The following is a 15751-nucleotide window of genomic DNA, read 5'->3' as shown; positions in this document are numbered from 1 at the left end:
ATACATAATATTCACTAGTAAAATATACATGTAATGAACACCAGAATACACTAATATATTGCAACATTCACATATCTCTAAGTGTATGTACTTAGTGAATTTGATTGGGTGGGCAATCGGGTGGGCACAGGAATTTTTGGGTGGGCGCTTGCCCACCCGTGCCCACCCCTGTCGCCGTCCCTGTTACATGCACAGACAGGGTAAGTTCCATCTTTCCTCCTTTCTTAAGCTGTGCTGCCATTCTCAAACATGATGATATTAGGTCTATAAACATATTTAATTTTGATCTGATCAGGTCTTGGAAGGGGGGGAGGGGGCAGGGGACTTCTGTGAGTGAGTGCCAAGCCATTAGGGCTATGTGGGGATGTGGGGCAGATGAAGACAGAAGGGTATGACATGGTATGTGTAGTCATTAACTACTAAGTCAAAATGATGAGGGCTTCACCTTCATCAATGATGTAGTACCAGTTGCCAATGTAGTAATAGCAGTCATAGTATTAATACTAGTAGTCACCATCATTGTAGTATAGTAGTAGTAATCATCACATCATTGTTGTAATCAACATTGTAGCCATAGTACTAATAGTTTTCATAGTAGTAGTAGTAGTAGTTTCAAGTGAATTGTTTTATTTTTGATGCACAGATAGGCAAACTGGGACCTGGACCTACAGTTTAAAGTGGGATCCAAACCACTATGTGGTGCCATTGGTTATCCAACCTGGGATCCATCGGGGAGGCCCTAGCAGTAGTAGTGATCAGTAGATGTCACAATAGTAGAAATAAATTATTTTCAGTGGTTTCCATATGGAACCTCCACTGTGTACATTTCTTGATAGCAAAACTATATTGTACTGACTTAACTCCCTGTACAATTTACAAACCTTTAGCATGGTAATGAAGTAGTAAATACATTCATTAACTGTAGTAATTACAAAATCTAAACTGATGAACACTTTGTTTAATAAAATGTTCTGAATGTATTTAATATATTATTTTTCAGGGAGCTACAACAGTTTAGACGATAGGGCACCTGACTGCCAAGTGGGAGATCTGGGTCGTATTCCGTGGGTGGATGACGAAAGGTTGGAATTTTTCCAGCTTTGTCCCTGTATAGAGTGGCTCTGTGGTTCACCCAGCTTCAAATAAATGGGTACCTGGGGGTAAAGGATGCTGGAGCTTGGTGCTATCACATGAACTCCAAAAAAATTACTTCCACATCCCCCCCTACATCTGCATTCATGGCAATGTGCACTGGGAACTTAACGTTACCGTACCTTACCCATAGCACAATCAAAGCAAGGTCAATGGAGCTGTTATTGCAATTATATAATATTATAAACAAATATAATGAGTTGCAGCGGTAATAAATTGGTACCAGGTGTGTGGGGGGAGCGAGGGAGGGAGGGGTAAGACAGCATGTGCTAGCTGTTGATCACATCACCCGTAAAAAAAATAAGGTCGAGATTGTTAATATGCCCTCAAGCATTGTGCAATGAGCAGAAGTGAGTTGTTTCCAGACATATAGCAACGAGGAAATACGAGTATGGCCTTTTCCCCTAGCAAATGAAATGACACAACAGACAAGCACACTGCATACTGCATTATCATGGATATGGAAAATAACACTAAGATGTAACAAAGCACATTTCCTACACCACCTTTTTTGAATATTTACGTTCTTAAAGATATGCATAACCACCTTTTGTACATGCAAAATAATCTAACACAGTTATTTTTAGTGGTTTTTATTTTATTTTATCTGGGACATTTCATCCTGGTTTCCCAGAACTTTTTCAAGCTACACCAAGATATGGATACAACAACACAATCTTACATGGCTAGTCACTCTACACTAGATAGAAAAGTGGCAGAGTCAAAGCATATATGCATAAACAAGGGAGAGAAAATGAACAAAAATTGAAGTGGAAATGGGAATGAAATGGATGGAACTAATAAAAAAAGCATGTGGAAAGCAAGTTGGTTGTTTCCAGAGCCACCTTCAATTTTCTGCACAAAAATGGAAGATTTCAACTTGCCAGATCAGTTAAAGGAGAAAGGGAGGAGGCGAGGGAAGACAAGAAGAGTATGTCACAAGATGGAGGGGAGGGGGAGAAACAGCCAGCTATGACACCTGCAATGTGGAAAGAACAGTTTACCTAGGAGAAAGTATGGACACAAGTTATTCATTCCTTAGAAGTGTAGATTGACTAGCCATATGAGGTTGTGTTATATGCATATCTTGATGTAGCTTGAAAAAATTCTGGGAAACCAGGATGAAACATCGCAGATAAAATAAAATAAAAACCACTAAAAATAACTGTTAGATTATTTTGCACCTTTTTTTGAAGCACCAAATCCAAAGACATTCATTTTACATAAAGTTGTTCAGCACATATATAATTTTTAACATATAAGCATTCCATTTAAACTACACCATATGCATAAGTCCACACATGAGGCAATCAGAACATTCAAGTAGTTGATACTTACTCATAAAATAAAACAACAATGTTGCAAAATAAATTTAAATTGTACGGACTCTGCACAATGCCTGGCATTGGGGAAGGGGGGGAAGGAGGGAATGTTTAACCAAGGATTTTCTTCTGGGAGGGGCTGGACCTCATGCTTTACATCCCTTATGGGAAAATTTATCAAAATTTGTCAGGTTCAGAAGAATTTGATTGTGCTATATATATTATTAAGTGTAGAATATACACACACATATATATATATACATTCAATTTGCAAATGAAATTAATAGATAATTCGTTTTCAAGGACCAATTATTTGATTCAGTGGTATTTTCACATTAGTATTATGTAATGTACTCATGAAAGCAGTTTGAATCAATAGAAAAAGCCGTTAGAGCTATTCTAGTATTATACACACAGATATGCTCAAACTAATACCCAATGTCCAGGCAAGTTAAGTAATAAAAATTCTTCCATGGACATTTGAATGAGGTTCATTTAAAAAATAAGAACAGTAAAAAATAACAGAACTGTAACAAAAATGAATTAGAGGTAACAAACACACCCAATTCATTTCTCCATGTCACCATTATTTTTCAAGCAGTTTTGGTACTGTGGAACAAGCTTTTGTATACCCTCTGCATAAAATTCCACCACTTGGTAGGTAGTCGTGAAACTCTTCACAACATTATTTGCAATGATTTAGGATTTCGTTTCTGAAAGTGCAAAAATGTGAGAAGTGCTTTGGTGGAGAGGAATGACATCGTGTCCAATCGAACAAGTTTTCTGAGGGCATTGAGGCGAAATGAGAATAGTGACGTGAATAGGCCAGTTATATACTTAGATAAAACATGAATCCATGAGAACTACATGGGGAAAAAGTGTTGGCAGGATGAAGGCAGTGTACATGGTGCTTTATCAAATAACAGTGATGAAGAAGGGTGATCATCCTTCATGCTGGGAGTGAAAAAGGTTTCGTACCAAACTGTCTACTTATGTTCAGAGCTAAACAGAAAACCGGAGATTACCATACTGAAAATTTTGATCGATGGTTTCAAAGTCAATTGTTACCGAATATTCCCTCCAACAGCATTATTGTAATGGACAATGCACCTTACCATTCTATGCAAGTCAACAAACCTCCCACAATAGGCAGCACTAAAGCTGCAATGCAGGACTGGTTGAAAGACAATTCAATTGAATTTTCAGATGAACTTCGAAAGGCTGAATTATATCAGCTAATCAAAACCAACAAAAAGCTCCCGCAATATCAGGTAGACACTCTTGCAGCAGAAAACGGCCACATCGTACTTCACCTTCCACCTTATCATTGCGATTTTTAACCCTATTGAGTATGATTGGGGTATCTTCAAGGGTCGTATTGCATCACAAAATGTGGACCGTAATTTGAGCAGAGTACTGAAAGTTGCAAGAGAAGAATTTCAGAAATAAGAATGGAAAAGGTCTTGCGAAAAAGTAAAGGGGAAACAAGAGGAATATTGGGTCCAGGATGGAATTATTGCAGCAGAAGTTGACAAGTTGGTAATCAAAGACTGCTCAGAGGATGAAAGTCACACGAGCGGTGAGGATTTGGATTCAGATGAGAGTGGAAGTGCCATTGAGGTTCACGAACAGTGCGATAATGACAGTCAGGTGAATGTTAGTGATGAGTCGGATTTGGGTTGCACTCCACTGTAAATGGAAAGTTTACAAAAAAATCATTCTTTTATTTTTAATATAAAATGTAAGCTGTGTGTATATTTGACGGGTTATTTATTTACATAAATATTGTTTATGCAAACCTTGCCCCACAAATTTATCTTAAGTTAGCACCTCTGGCCTGGTCCCCCCAATTGCCGCCACTGTCTCTCAAGGATATAATTATAATTAATAATTAAATTGAAGATAAAATCTGTTTCTTAGATGGTAATATTTACTATCACATAGTAAGAATCAGAACCATGACAATGGATTTTATTGTCATTAATTATTTAAATCAGGAATCGTCACGGATGCTATCCATTCTTCTTCAACCACTGACCGTGCACCCCTGAAAGTCACGTTTCGCGGCAAGTTCACCAGAATTCCATCTGTCAGAGAACAGCTGTGAGGCAACGTGGCAACAGCTTGCCATTTGAGAGCAGGGGAGAAGAAGGATTTCCCCCGGATTCTCGTCTGCTGCCATTCACCAGGACAGAAACAAGTGAGGGTGGATTTTAGTTCGCATATTTTCCATATGTCTTCTCTTCTTTGCTGAGCAGTACACACATATACAGTATCCTCTCCCAGAAAAAAAAAACACTTCAAAAAGACACATTAACAGCGAATAACTAATCTATAAACTGCAACAATATGCACAAGGTAAATTGTTTCCAATATCTTGCTGGTTACCAATACTGTCTGGAGTTTATGTTTTAGGCATTAATAATTGTTTGAACAATTACATGGACTCACCCAATTCAACCCGTTTTTAGTTTGTCTGTAGCAGGTCACTTGTTAACATTGTGCAATCTGCGTCAAATCTTTACCCGATGCCATCACAGTGTGTTTTAAAAGTTTGGCAGGATTCTAAAAAGCTATAACTTTAAAGTAATAGGTTTATTACAACTAAATATCTTTTCTTTTACAGAGGAAAATTTAAAATTTTGTTCTGCCAACATTGCTGAATGATGTGTATGTAGGTGATCACGTGATTCCAAGATGGCACCCATACAGGAAAAAGCCCACCCACACCTTGGTCCGCAAGATCACCAGAGCTTATGCCTTGCGATTACAGACTGTGGGGACATGTCAAGACCCAGGTGTATGCACAGAAATCGACAGATCTTGATGATATGAAGTTCAACTTGATTGAATTGTTGGTTTAAGTCCACTTTATGCACAGAAAGGCTAATCGGGTCTGGACCTTCAGTTTAAAGTGGGATCCGAACCACTATGTGCCTCCACCAGGTATCGAACCTGGGACCTCTTGATTACAAGGTGATGACACTACCATTGCGCCATTGGGGACGCCGATCTGAAGGTCAAGATACATGATGTGATTCACAATATTCTGGATGAACACCGTCAGAACGCAATTCTCGGATTCAAACAAAGATTGCAAGAATGTTTGGATGTGAATGGTGCCCAACTGGAGATCTAGCGATGAAGCAAACCATAAGAAACATTAAGTTTGATGTTTCCTCTGTGTAACAAATATTTCATTGTAATAAACCTAAAATTTTATCTTTTACTGCTCTTAATATATAAAATAATATAAAAGTAATCAACTTAGAAACTACCAAATAAAAAAAAACAACTTTTTTTAATCTAATAAAATTAATGGATGAAAAAGTTATCCAATGTGAAAATCTTACTGTATTCACATAAGCACTCATCATTAAGGATTAAGAACATCTGTTGTTGCCAAATTCTGGTACCATAACATACTATCCTGAATTTATATTGTAGAACTGTATACCACATAAAGGTTAACTTTGAATTGTATGTAAATAAATTAAGCTAATAAAAACATATTGTACTTCAGCAAGCGCTATTATTCTTTGTAGTAATGTTTGAGCAGTTTTCATGGTGTTTTTCACCACACAAACACCTTTTTGTGTTTAACAGGGTGGCTACAGACAACCAGAAATGAAATTCCCTGACTTTTCAAGGTTTTCCAGGACAAATGTTGCATTTTTTCCCTGACAATTTTGAACTAAATCCATGTACTTGTACAGCTTTCAGGTATGGACTGTATTAAGTATCTACTTATATATTAGCTTACAAAAAATTGATTTAATTTCTCAACAATTTAGATTTGTTCTGAAAAATAGTGAATCAAAAAAAATATTACAATTCACAAGCTAGGGAGGGGCTATTACAGGGCTTTTATCATTTGCAAGCAGGCTTAAATAAAATGCGTATTTGATTATTTTAAGAGTTATGACTAAATGAAATGAGAGTAAATTAGTTATTTATAATGAAGAAATTTTGTAATTTCTCATTCTTCTAAGCCTTCCTTGTCATTAAATTTTGATATTTTGCCTGCCGCTTGCAAGAACCATGAATGCAAACTTATTTTCGAGGCATTAATGCTTGTATTCTGTGTCTCTTTTCTATAAGCAGACAACTTAATCCATGCACACATGATTGAGATATTGGTATGGTGAATTCACAGCTTGTTTGATGTGAACATGCCAACACATAGCATCCACTTTGCACTCAAAACTCTAACATATCTTAAACCTGCTTCTCGGTACTAAATGTTCTGAAAGTGAAGTGAAATGGAATTGTACAAAACAAAGTGTCATATTACCTTACATTATTAATGTGACTTCTCTTTCAGTACAAACATTCACAGTATATCCAAGTACCGTGAAACTGACAACACACTGTTACCTATATTGCCGGCAAAAAGAGTGAGAGTGTGAGTGTGAGAGTGAGTGTGAGTGTGAGTGTGAGAGTAGAGCGTGAGCGTGTGTCTGTGTCTGTGTGTGTATAATATTAAAATACTTAAACTTATACGAGGCACATCCAGAAAGTAAGTTCCAATATCGTCGGAACCCTGCACTAGTGGTTGGAGCACGATGTGCACATACAGATAAGAAGAGGTGGCATGTGTCTGTAATGTGGTGCAATCGCACTATTGTGAAGGGAGTCAATTTAAGAACAGAGTTATCCAGGGCCAAGCTATCTTCTGGCTGTATTCACAGTGCAGAATGGTTATTTTGGCAAAATTTTGTTTCCCTACTGGCTGCTGCAGTAAGGAGGGATTCTAAGGTTGCAGATTGTTGCTCAAATAAGGGGTGGGAGCATCAGTAGGCCTAATTGGCTGTTTGACCACAAGTCTGTCTCTTTGTAGGTAAAAGTGGCAACAGCGGGTCACTGCCATAAAGATGGGTCATGCACCAGGAGTTAGTTTGGTTGATTGATTGATTGATTTGCTTTATTTTACTTCACTTTTTGCACCACTTTTGGAAAATTTGTGAAGATGGGGATGAGTGAGGAATGGATACTTGCAAACATCATGCCCAGGCCAGGATTCGAACCCGGGACCCCTGGTATTGTAGCACAATATGCTCACCACTCCGCCACGGGGGCTGGCAGGAGTTAGCTTGGCTCAACTCTATGAGAAAGATATCAGTTCTCATATACAGACTGCATGCTGTAATCAGATTTTTGCACGCTCAGAAGCGGATGCGGGCAGAGATCCACCGGAACTTGTGAGAGGTGTAAGGACTGGATGCCATAAGTGACAGTATGGTCAGACGATGGTGCACACAATTCATGAAATGCAGATCCATCATGCACAACCCCCAAACACCTGACTAAAAGCCGGCTCTTTTGCATCACTTTAAGTGGGAGGCCCGATCTCACACACTACGACTTTCATCTCTTCCTTCAGCTGAAGCAGTTTCTGGCAGGACATATGTTTTGACAGTAACGCTGCTGTACAGATTGTTCCGCTTTTTGGAGGCAGACAAAATTTAGTGTCACATCACAACAAATCCCTGAAGAACGGTGGTGAATATGTAGAGAAGTAAGTTATGAGTCACTGTAATTAAGACAATAAAATGTCAATTATTATCAAAGTTTGTGTTTCAATTTATGGCTGATTGAAATTTACTTTCTGGACCGTCCTCGGATAAAGCTTCAGCTTGTTAAATTCAATAACAGTAGACGGAAAGTGAAAATTCAGTAGTGCTGACAGAGGAACATTGATTACTGACGAAAATGATATGTTTTTAGAATTGAGAGCCTGAAAGTTTGTCCGACGAAATGTTGTACTATATCAGACAAAAAAATGGATGCATAAGAGTGCCATGCATGAGTTTTTATGCCGTAGTGAGACATTTTGTCACAATTTGAAATTAGAGTCAGTTTTAAGTAAGTCTTGAAGCATTCCTGGCGATGAATGATGAAATGATTCTTTCAAAAGCTTAGAATCTTTGCCACAACTCACCTGGTCAATGGCCCGAGAGAACCTTTTCATTAGTCAGATTTATCAGACAAAAATCACATGCATCATGGAGCCTAAATATTTGCCAGATCAAATGTCATTCCACGGTATACAACAAAAAAATTCAGGTTGGACAAAATCCCTCATTCGTTTCAATGTTCCTTCAGAATATCCACACAATGCTGCACTACGGTGTTGGACGGTGCCAGAGTGGGTCAACAGGTCTCACCCCTAATAGCTCCCAAGAAAAAAAATATGTAAATACATTTTAAATGTGACATTTAGAGGTTCATCAAATGTGTCTGCTTCACTGGAAATTTCTGCTCCCTTTCCATCACTTGTTTCTGGCACCGTGGTTGTGTACAATACAATTATAGACCTAAAAGTTTATGCCAAAGGCCGGCAAGATGATTTCTCATTTAAGTGCAGCGCCTATTATGACTTCTTCAAAATGAAATGTCTGGCAGGTTCATTGCATCACATTGCATCTACAGTTCAAGAAAAGGAAAAATAAAGGAAAAAAAAACAATTGTCAATGAAGACAAAATTCCCTGAAATGTCCCTGACTTTTTTTGGACCTATCCAATTCCCTGACTTTTCCAGGTTTGTCGCCACCCTGGTTGAAGGAACCCTGTAAAGTGTTAAAATTCTCATACAAAAGAAATACAGTGATTACTGTGGAGGGGAGGGGATACACATGTAGCTCTGGGGGCTGAAGCCACCCTCCCCCCGAATTCCTACAAATATCTAATTTAAATAGTGCTCATTAATTTTACTTCCTTAGCAGGATTAAACATCTTATATAATAAGTTGTAATATACTGAGAAATTCATCTTCAGGTCTTTTACCACCCAGTTCTTTCTTTGCCTTTAGATGGTGACTGCTGATAAGGAATGAGCCTCTTGGAAAATAAATTTCTGGTCATGGCCATTTTCTTTTCAGGTTTCTTCTGGCCGCATACAAAGTTGGTAATTGAGGTACGAGTATATGGATAGATCACAACTAAAAGTGTCAAACATAATTACATTTAACTTGTTAGGAGTCAGAAAATTATTTTGGATGAGCTTGCACCTACTGATACATGGACAACTATAAAAACTTGTCCAGTTTAACCTTGTCATTGAAAAGTAATTCAATATATATATTTTTTATATTTGAATTTTCTTTACAATTTTTACTTGATTAACTAGCAATGAACATGTATTAGGCTGCAACAAGGATTAGAAACAGTTAATTCAACAAGTGACTGAGTACTGAGGGGGCAAGAATTTACCTTTTCTTCTACAAGCAATACATTAAATTTGGCACATTAAATATATTTCTTTAAAATTCCATGTCAACAGACGTTTTCACAGAATTAGATATTAATTGTTTTAAGGATTCACAGCTACTGTTGTTGTTGTTTTTAAATAAACAAACAAATAGCAATAAAAACACTGCTTTCAATCTGCAACAGAGCTCTACTCTTCTGCCCACTACAGCATCCCAATCAAATCAGATGTATTTACCAAAAACATGAATACCAAAAAGGTACTTAAGGCAGCTAGTGTCTCCATCCGAATCCTTAAAGGAAATAAAAAGACAATGAAAAACTGTTAGTTACACACATAAATTAGTAATTTCTGTAAACTACTCTTTTGCGTTACACCACTGGAAGGGAAATTAGTATCCACTCTACTTATGATTGTCCACATTAGCATGCTTGTAACCTGAAAATAACAGCCCATGTTAGTGGAGGGGGAAAAAAAGCTGGTTATAAAACCTTTATCCTTTCAAAAAGTTTAGTGATCTGTTAGTATTGGCTCCATCTTGTGTAAGTTTCAACATTTTTTATTTTCTTTTAGCAGAGGAAAGAATAGAAGAAAACCAAAAAAGAAGGTGAAAAAGAAAAAGGGGATTATGCAGGGTAACTATGACAAAATCGTGCCATACACTAGCACTACAGCCTTCAGGGTAGTGTAAAATAAGCAACCAGCAACCAACCAAATCTGCGTTCTATGAACCTATCTCTCTAAAGAGCAAAAATTATATACATTCCCTTCTTAAATTAAAAATATACTACAGTGCTCGGGGGCTAGAAAACTTACTGAAACGTCGCATCAGATTTCCAAGTGACGTTGCTGTTGCGTTTGGTTCTTCGATCTCTCTTCTCAAGTCCATTAATAAAATCTCTGACTTGAGTGACTTAGGAGCTGCACTAAGCTTGCTCTCCCGTCTGTCTTGTACCTTCTTTTTACTGTTTCTTGGTGGCCGTATAGGTACGCCTTCACTATCAAATAGTTGGAGATCCTTTGGCCTGTCGGGTTTATCACACATTTTCAAGTCATTTTCATCTTTATCATCATCAGCAGGCTCATCACAAAAGTCATATTCACTGCTGATTGCTTCACACAATGCAGGTGACGAAACAGATTCAGAAACCTTCGGTTCTGGTAACTGTAAACTTTCGTGTCCATCACAGTGAGCATTTGGAATGTTTTCTGCGGCTGACTGGTTAACATCTTGTGTATTTTGAGCTTGCAGAGATTTATCAGGGTCTGATGGGGACATAGCGGGACTAGAATCTGAGAAGTAAAATATCGACGAACGTTTATCTTTCCCGGTCGATTTGCTGCTGGTGCTGCCAATGTTTGCGGAAACCGAAAACGTGTGCTTTAGCTTATTGTCCACTTTGCTCAGTCTCTTTTTCAAGCCAAACCCCTTCCAGGAGTGACTTCTTCTGCGGTCAACAGATGTGTCATCAGCATTATTTTGCTTCCTCGATCCATCGAGGAGAGCATCACTAGAACCATCACGTTTCATCAACTTCTTCGTGCTTTTATCATCCAATGTTATGGCCTCCTCAGCAGTTTCTACATCTGGAGAGGATGCTTGTATTGACACTTCTGATCCATATTCATCCGAGATATTTGCATCTTTTACAAGTGATTGGCGACCTTTAACGTTCCCTTCTAAATCTTCTTTTGTTTCTTTAAGGTCTGTTTTGGCTGCATCTGTAGGCAGCTTGAATGACTGAGCCTCAGGCTCTTCAGAAGGCTGGAATATGTCAGGAATAAAAAGTAAAAAATATAAACAAATCAATAGAGAAGGGGGTCAATGAAAACAAACAAAAAAGTAAAATTCAGAAGAAAAACATAACAAAATATTATTGAAAACCCTTTCTGGTAAAAAAAATCATTTCTTTCTTAATGTCAATTATAACAAAGACTGAAGAGAGAAATAAAACTTACAACATGATCAAAAGTTTACATTCAATAAAAAATTCCACATCATGCAGCATATGCATACTTACAATAATTATATTACATACAATAAACACTGAAAAGTAGGAATACAATACTAAATAGTACAGAAATACGGAAATTCTATTATGAATATTTTTTGCTAACCATGGTATTTTTCATAAATTAATAATATTACAGAATAAGGACTGTAGTCTTCTGTTTTAATGCTTGCTGTGTAGACAAGGAAAGGCTCGAAGGAATATTAAGTACTGCATTCCGTTAGATATTTAGAATATTGCATTATTTCCTTGTTATATCAATGTGGTAGAGGAAATCTGTGTTTCAATGTTTAAGAAACAAAACTGAACATTAGCAAGCCATTAGCTGACAATGTAAATAAGAGATTTGATCAAATGAAACCTGTTCAGCTGATATACACATTTATTTATGAAGACCGAAACAAGACAATAGACACAGAAGATACAATGAAGATATACCAATTAAGTATGTTTACTTGGAACGAATCTTCATGGGTATCTCATTGTCTGATACCATCAGTGCAGTGATGAAGAGTTTTTCTTGGGATATCAATCAGATGATTTCTGGATGGGCTTGCAAGCTTTCAAGAGTTAACATTGCTCTCATATTCAGGAATTGAAGTGCAGAGATGTGTCAGAAGGAAGTTTTTGTGTACTTAGTTGGGGAGGACTCCAGTGTAGGTGGCTCACCAATCGCGTGTTGTCTCTTCGACGTACGCACTCCCAGTCGACTCTCGTTAACCAAGATGGGTCCAGTTCGAACTCCATTTCTCTCCCCCTGTTGAAGTTTTTTTTTATCCCCATGGATAGCTATTACCCCTTTGATGATGGGGTCCCAGTAATTGGATGATTTATTGATTATCTCAGTTGTTGTGAAGCCAAATATATGGCCCTCCTAGATGGAATGTTCTGCTAACCCTGATTTTTTGGGACAAAAATTCTTGATGTACCTGGTATGTTCTTTGTAAGGTTCATCGATTGTCCTGAACACGAGGCTCAAACTAGACCCAACCTGGTTAGCAACAGTTGTCTGGGAGTGTGCATGTCAGAGAGACAACACCTAATTGGCCCATCACCTACACCAGACTACTGCTACTGAACTTCAATCGCTGAAGATGAGGGTGACATTAGCTCTCGAAAGCTTGGAAGCCTATCCGGAAATCACCTGGTTGAAATCCTGAGTAAACTTTATCATCATTTGCCACCAGGAAAGCTTCAAGAATTATTTTACATCAGTGCATGGTTTTCCTTAAGGATTTTGAATGAAATTCACATGGTAAAAATATTAGGGCTGTTATGGTGGGTGATGCACAACATCCCACATTTTCAATGCCAGAGCTTCCTGAACATTTCTGGAAACATATTCAATGAACATTCACCCCAAGCAAAAAGCTTTCTTGGAATATTTTTCTTCGTGGTTTGATCCAGCTTGTGTGTACTCATTATACACAACATACGTTCTGCACGTATTACATGCAATTGGTTGACACCTTTATGCTGTTTAAAACAGAATCATTTCTTTTTGTTCAAGGTTGTGATGGATTTGGATTAGCTCTAACTTTGTTTACAAGTACCCGGCACCTACATTGTCCAGTGTGTAGAACCAAACTGTTCTCCACTGCACTACATACCATTTCATTAAAAGGCAGTAGACTATTTTATAGGTCACAAACGCTCAGAACGTACAGTATTCTATTCCAATAAGTATAGATGCATGTAAAAATAAAGAATACAAATGTGATCAAAAGTAATTAAAACAAGGACAAATTATTTTAAAAAATAAACAAATTTAAATTTTGCCTTTGGGAGACATTCACAAAATACATATAAATAGCACTCTCTTCAAATATTTGTGCAAGTAACATTAATATATTTTTCTAAAATATGAACCAATATATACAGGGATCGGCAGAAAAAGCTGACAGTTTTGAAATGTGTATATAAATAGAACAATTAATGTAATGCAAGGTTTAATAATCAAAATTGCTACAAAAATAATTGCCATTTACAGTGCTTACATTAATATTTCTTTGTCTTGAAAACTGTGTCTGATAAATGATAAACCTCCATTCCTTACACATTCATGTAGCCTTGCCCTCACTCGGAATTGGCGCTATTTCATTGCGAATAGCTAACTTGAGATCACCAATTGTTGTTCAAATGGTTCAAATGTTCAAAAATGGTGTTTACCTTTGACACAATTGGATTGTTGTGTAAGGTCTTTCAACAGCGGAGTGGGGGGAGTGCTCATTGGCTTCGTCGCTCAACGCCATTTCAGTTAAGATGCAGCAGTGGACTGGACGACACTGTGCTTTTGTGTTAGAAGCATATTTTAAAGATGGTGAGTCCATTGTCCAAACCCAATGATGGTTTCGAAGGGAGTTCCATGTCGATTGTCACACCCGTGTACCCAGTCAGAATATGATACTGCTATCGGTTAGAACTTTTCGAGAGACACGGTCAAGTCTGAAAAAGAATCTCAATGGCATGGTCCAGGAAAGGTTTCCTGGATGTATACTGTCAAGAAATGGTGACGTTCCCTGGCCTCCTCACTCCCCGGATCTCACGATGTGTGATTATTTCCTTTGGGGCTACCTCAAATCAAAAGTGTATGTTGACCTTACACAAATGGTGATCTCAAGTTAGCTATTCACAACGAAATAGCGGCAATTCCAAATGAAATGCTCGTGAGGGCGACTTCCAACTTAAAGGCAAGGCTACATGAATGTGTAAGGAATGGAGTTTTATCATTTATTGGACACAATTCTCAAAACAAAGAAAAATTAATGTAAGCACTGTAAATGGCAATTATTTTTGTAGCAATTTTGATTATTAAACCTTGCATTACATTAATTGTTTTATTTATATACACATTTCAAAACTGTCAGCTTTTTCTGCCAGTCCCTGTATATAGAGTAAAACGCTTATTTTGTAAATTGTTTATATTTTTAACATCTTCTGTAAATACAAGTTAATTCATTCACAAAATACTGATACATAAGAAACGAAGTGAAACATTTATATAAGTACAAGCTAAATAAAAAAGAGCAGATCAATTGAAAAATTATCTACTTTTAGGAAACTGCAAATGTTACTGAAATCTTATTTTGTTGGAAGTTTGTATAAAAATGACAGAAAGAAATCTTATTTAATTTTTATTTTTGAAGTTAGTGTTCCTGTACCTGGCCTAGAGCACCAATATTACCGTACGTAGTACTATGATTAGTTCAGAATGATACAGTAAGAAAATTAGTCTAATTTTATAACAAAATGCATAGCTGCATGCAGACAACAGAAATCATGTATACTAAATATATCAACAAACCACAACACTCATTTCACATTTTTAATTTTTTTTTTACCAGAAATTGGGTCACTTCATAACAGAAAAAAAGAACAAGATGAAAAATAAAAGCAAATTATACAAGCAAACAACTACATGAAAAATAACGCTCCTCCAGATTTGTACTACTGCAACATGAAAAATTCAACAAAATGTTCAACTTCCTACATCTTTGGTGTTTCTAGCATTCCGTTTTTTCTCAATGCACAGATGTGATGCATTTTCTCACATTTTTATATTTATAGTAGTACAACATTCTACTTTGTACATCCTACTAAAGACATGTAACTACACCATTTGCGTAAGAGATTCAGGGAGACAAACATTACCTTCTTAAATTACAGAAACTAAACCCGTTCTTTCTATAGTAGCTGAAACTGCAGATTTTTCCTATGATATTATTACGTGTAATTAGTGCAAGAAAGACTGCCTTGAATTAAAATATTTCACATGAAGCAAGAATATTTTTACTAATTAATATGTAGTAATAATAATAATAATTGTTGCACATAAGGGAAGCATGATATTTTATATTCACCAACACATCTTTATACCTAATGTAAGGGATGGGATAGAATAATTGGCAGTCTATCAGTACTTGTTGATTTAGGTATATTGGTGTATTCCTAAAATTGTTGATAATTTTAACAACCCAGTATTTTGTAAATAGCATGCATTCTATTGCAAAATTTTTGCCACTTTGTTTTTTCTTTGTTGTATATAGAGATATAATT

The 15751-nt window shown here is 36.9% G+C and overlaps 1 protein-coding gene across 5 annotated transcripts in view; it reads right to left on the bottom strand.

Moving 5' to 3' along the window:
- Tomosyn (syntaxin-binding protein tomosyn) overlaps window positions 1-15751 on the bottom strand; it is a 476384-nt gene that overhangs the window by 52541 nt on the left and 408092 nt on the right. For 4 of the 5 annotated variants that reach the window (XM_083123931.1, XM_083123933.1, XM_083123932.1 and 1 more), the window contains one exon: window positions 10500-11448. The exons of the other annotated variant lie outside the window; for it this stretch is intronic. In XM_083123931.1, coding sequence (XP_082980057.1) covers window positions 10500-11448 — 949 coding nt within the window. The remainder of the gene's footprint in view (window positions 1-10499; window positions 11449-15751) is intronic. 5 annotated transcript variants of the gene reach the window in all.

The sequence above is a fragment of the Lepisma saccharinum genome, chromosome 6, assembly GCF_977018435.1.
Source record: "Lepisma saccharinum chromosome 6, izLepSacc3.1, whole genome shotgun sequence".
In the NCBI taxonomy this organism is placed as follows: Eukaryota; Metazoa; Arthropoda; class Insecta; order Zygentoma; family Lepismatidae; genus Lepisma; species Lepisma saccharinum.
The sequence above is the reverse complement of the archived record's forward strand: the minus strand, read 5'-3'. Positions and strand labels throughout refer to the sequence as shown.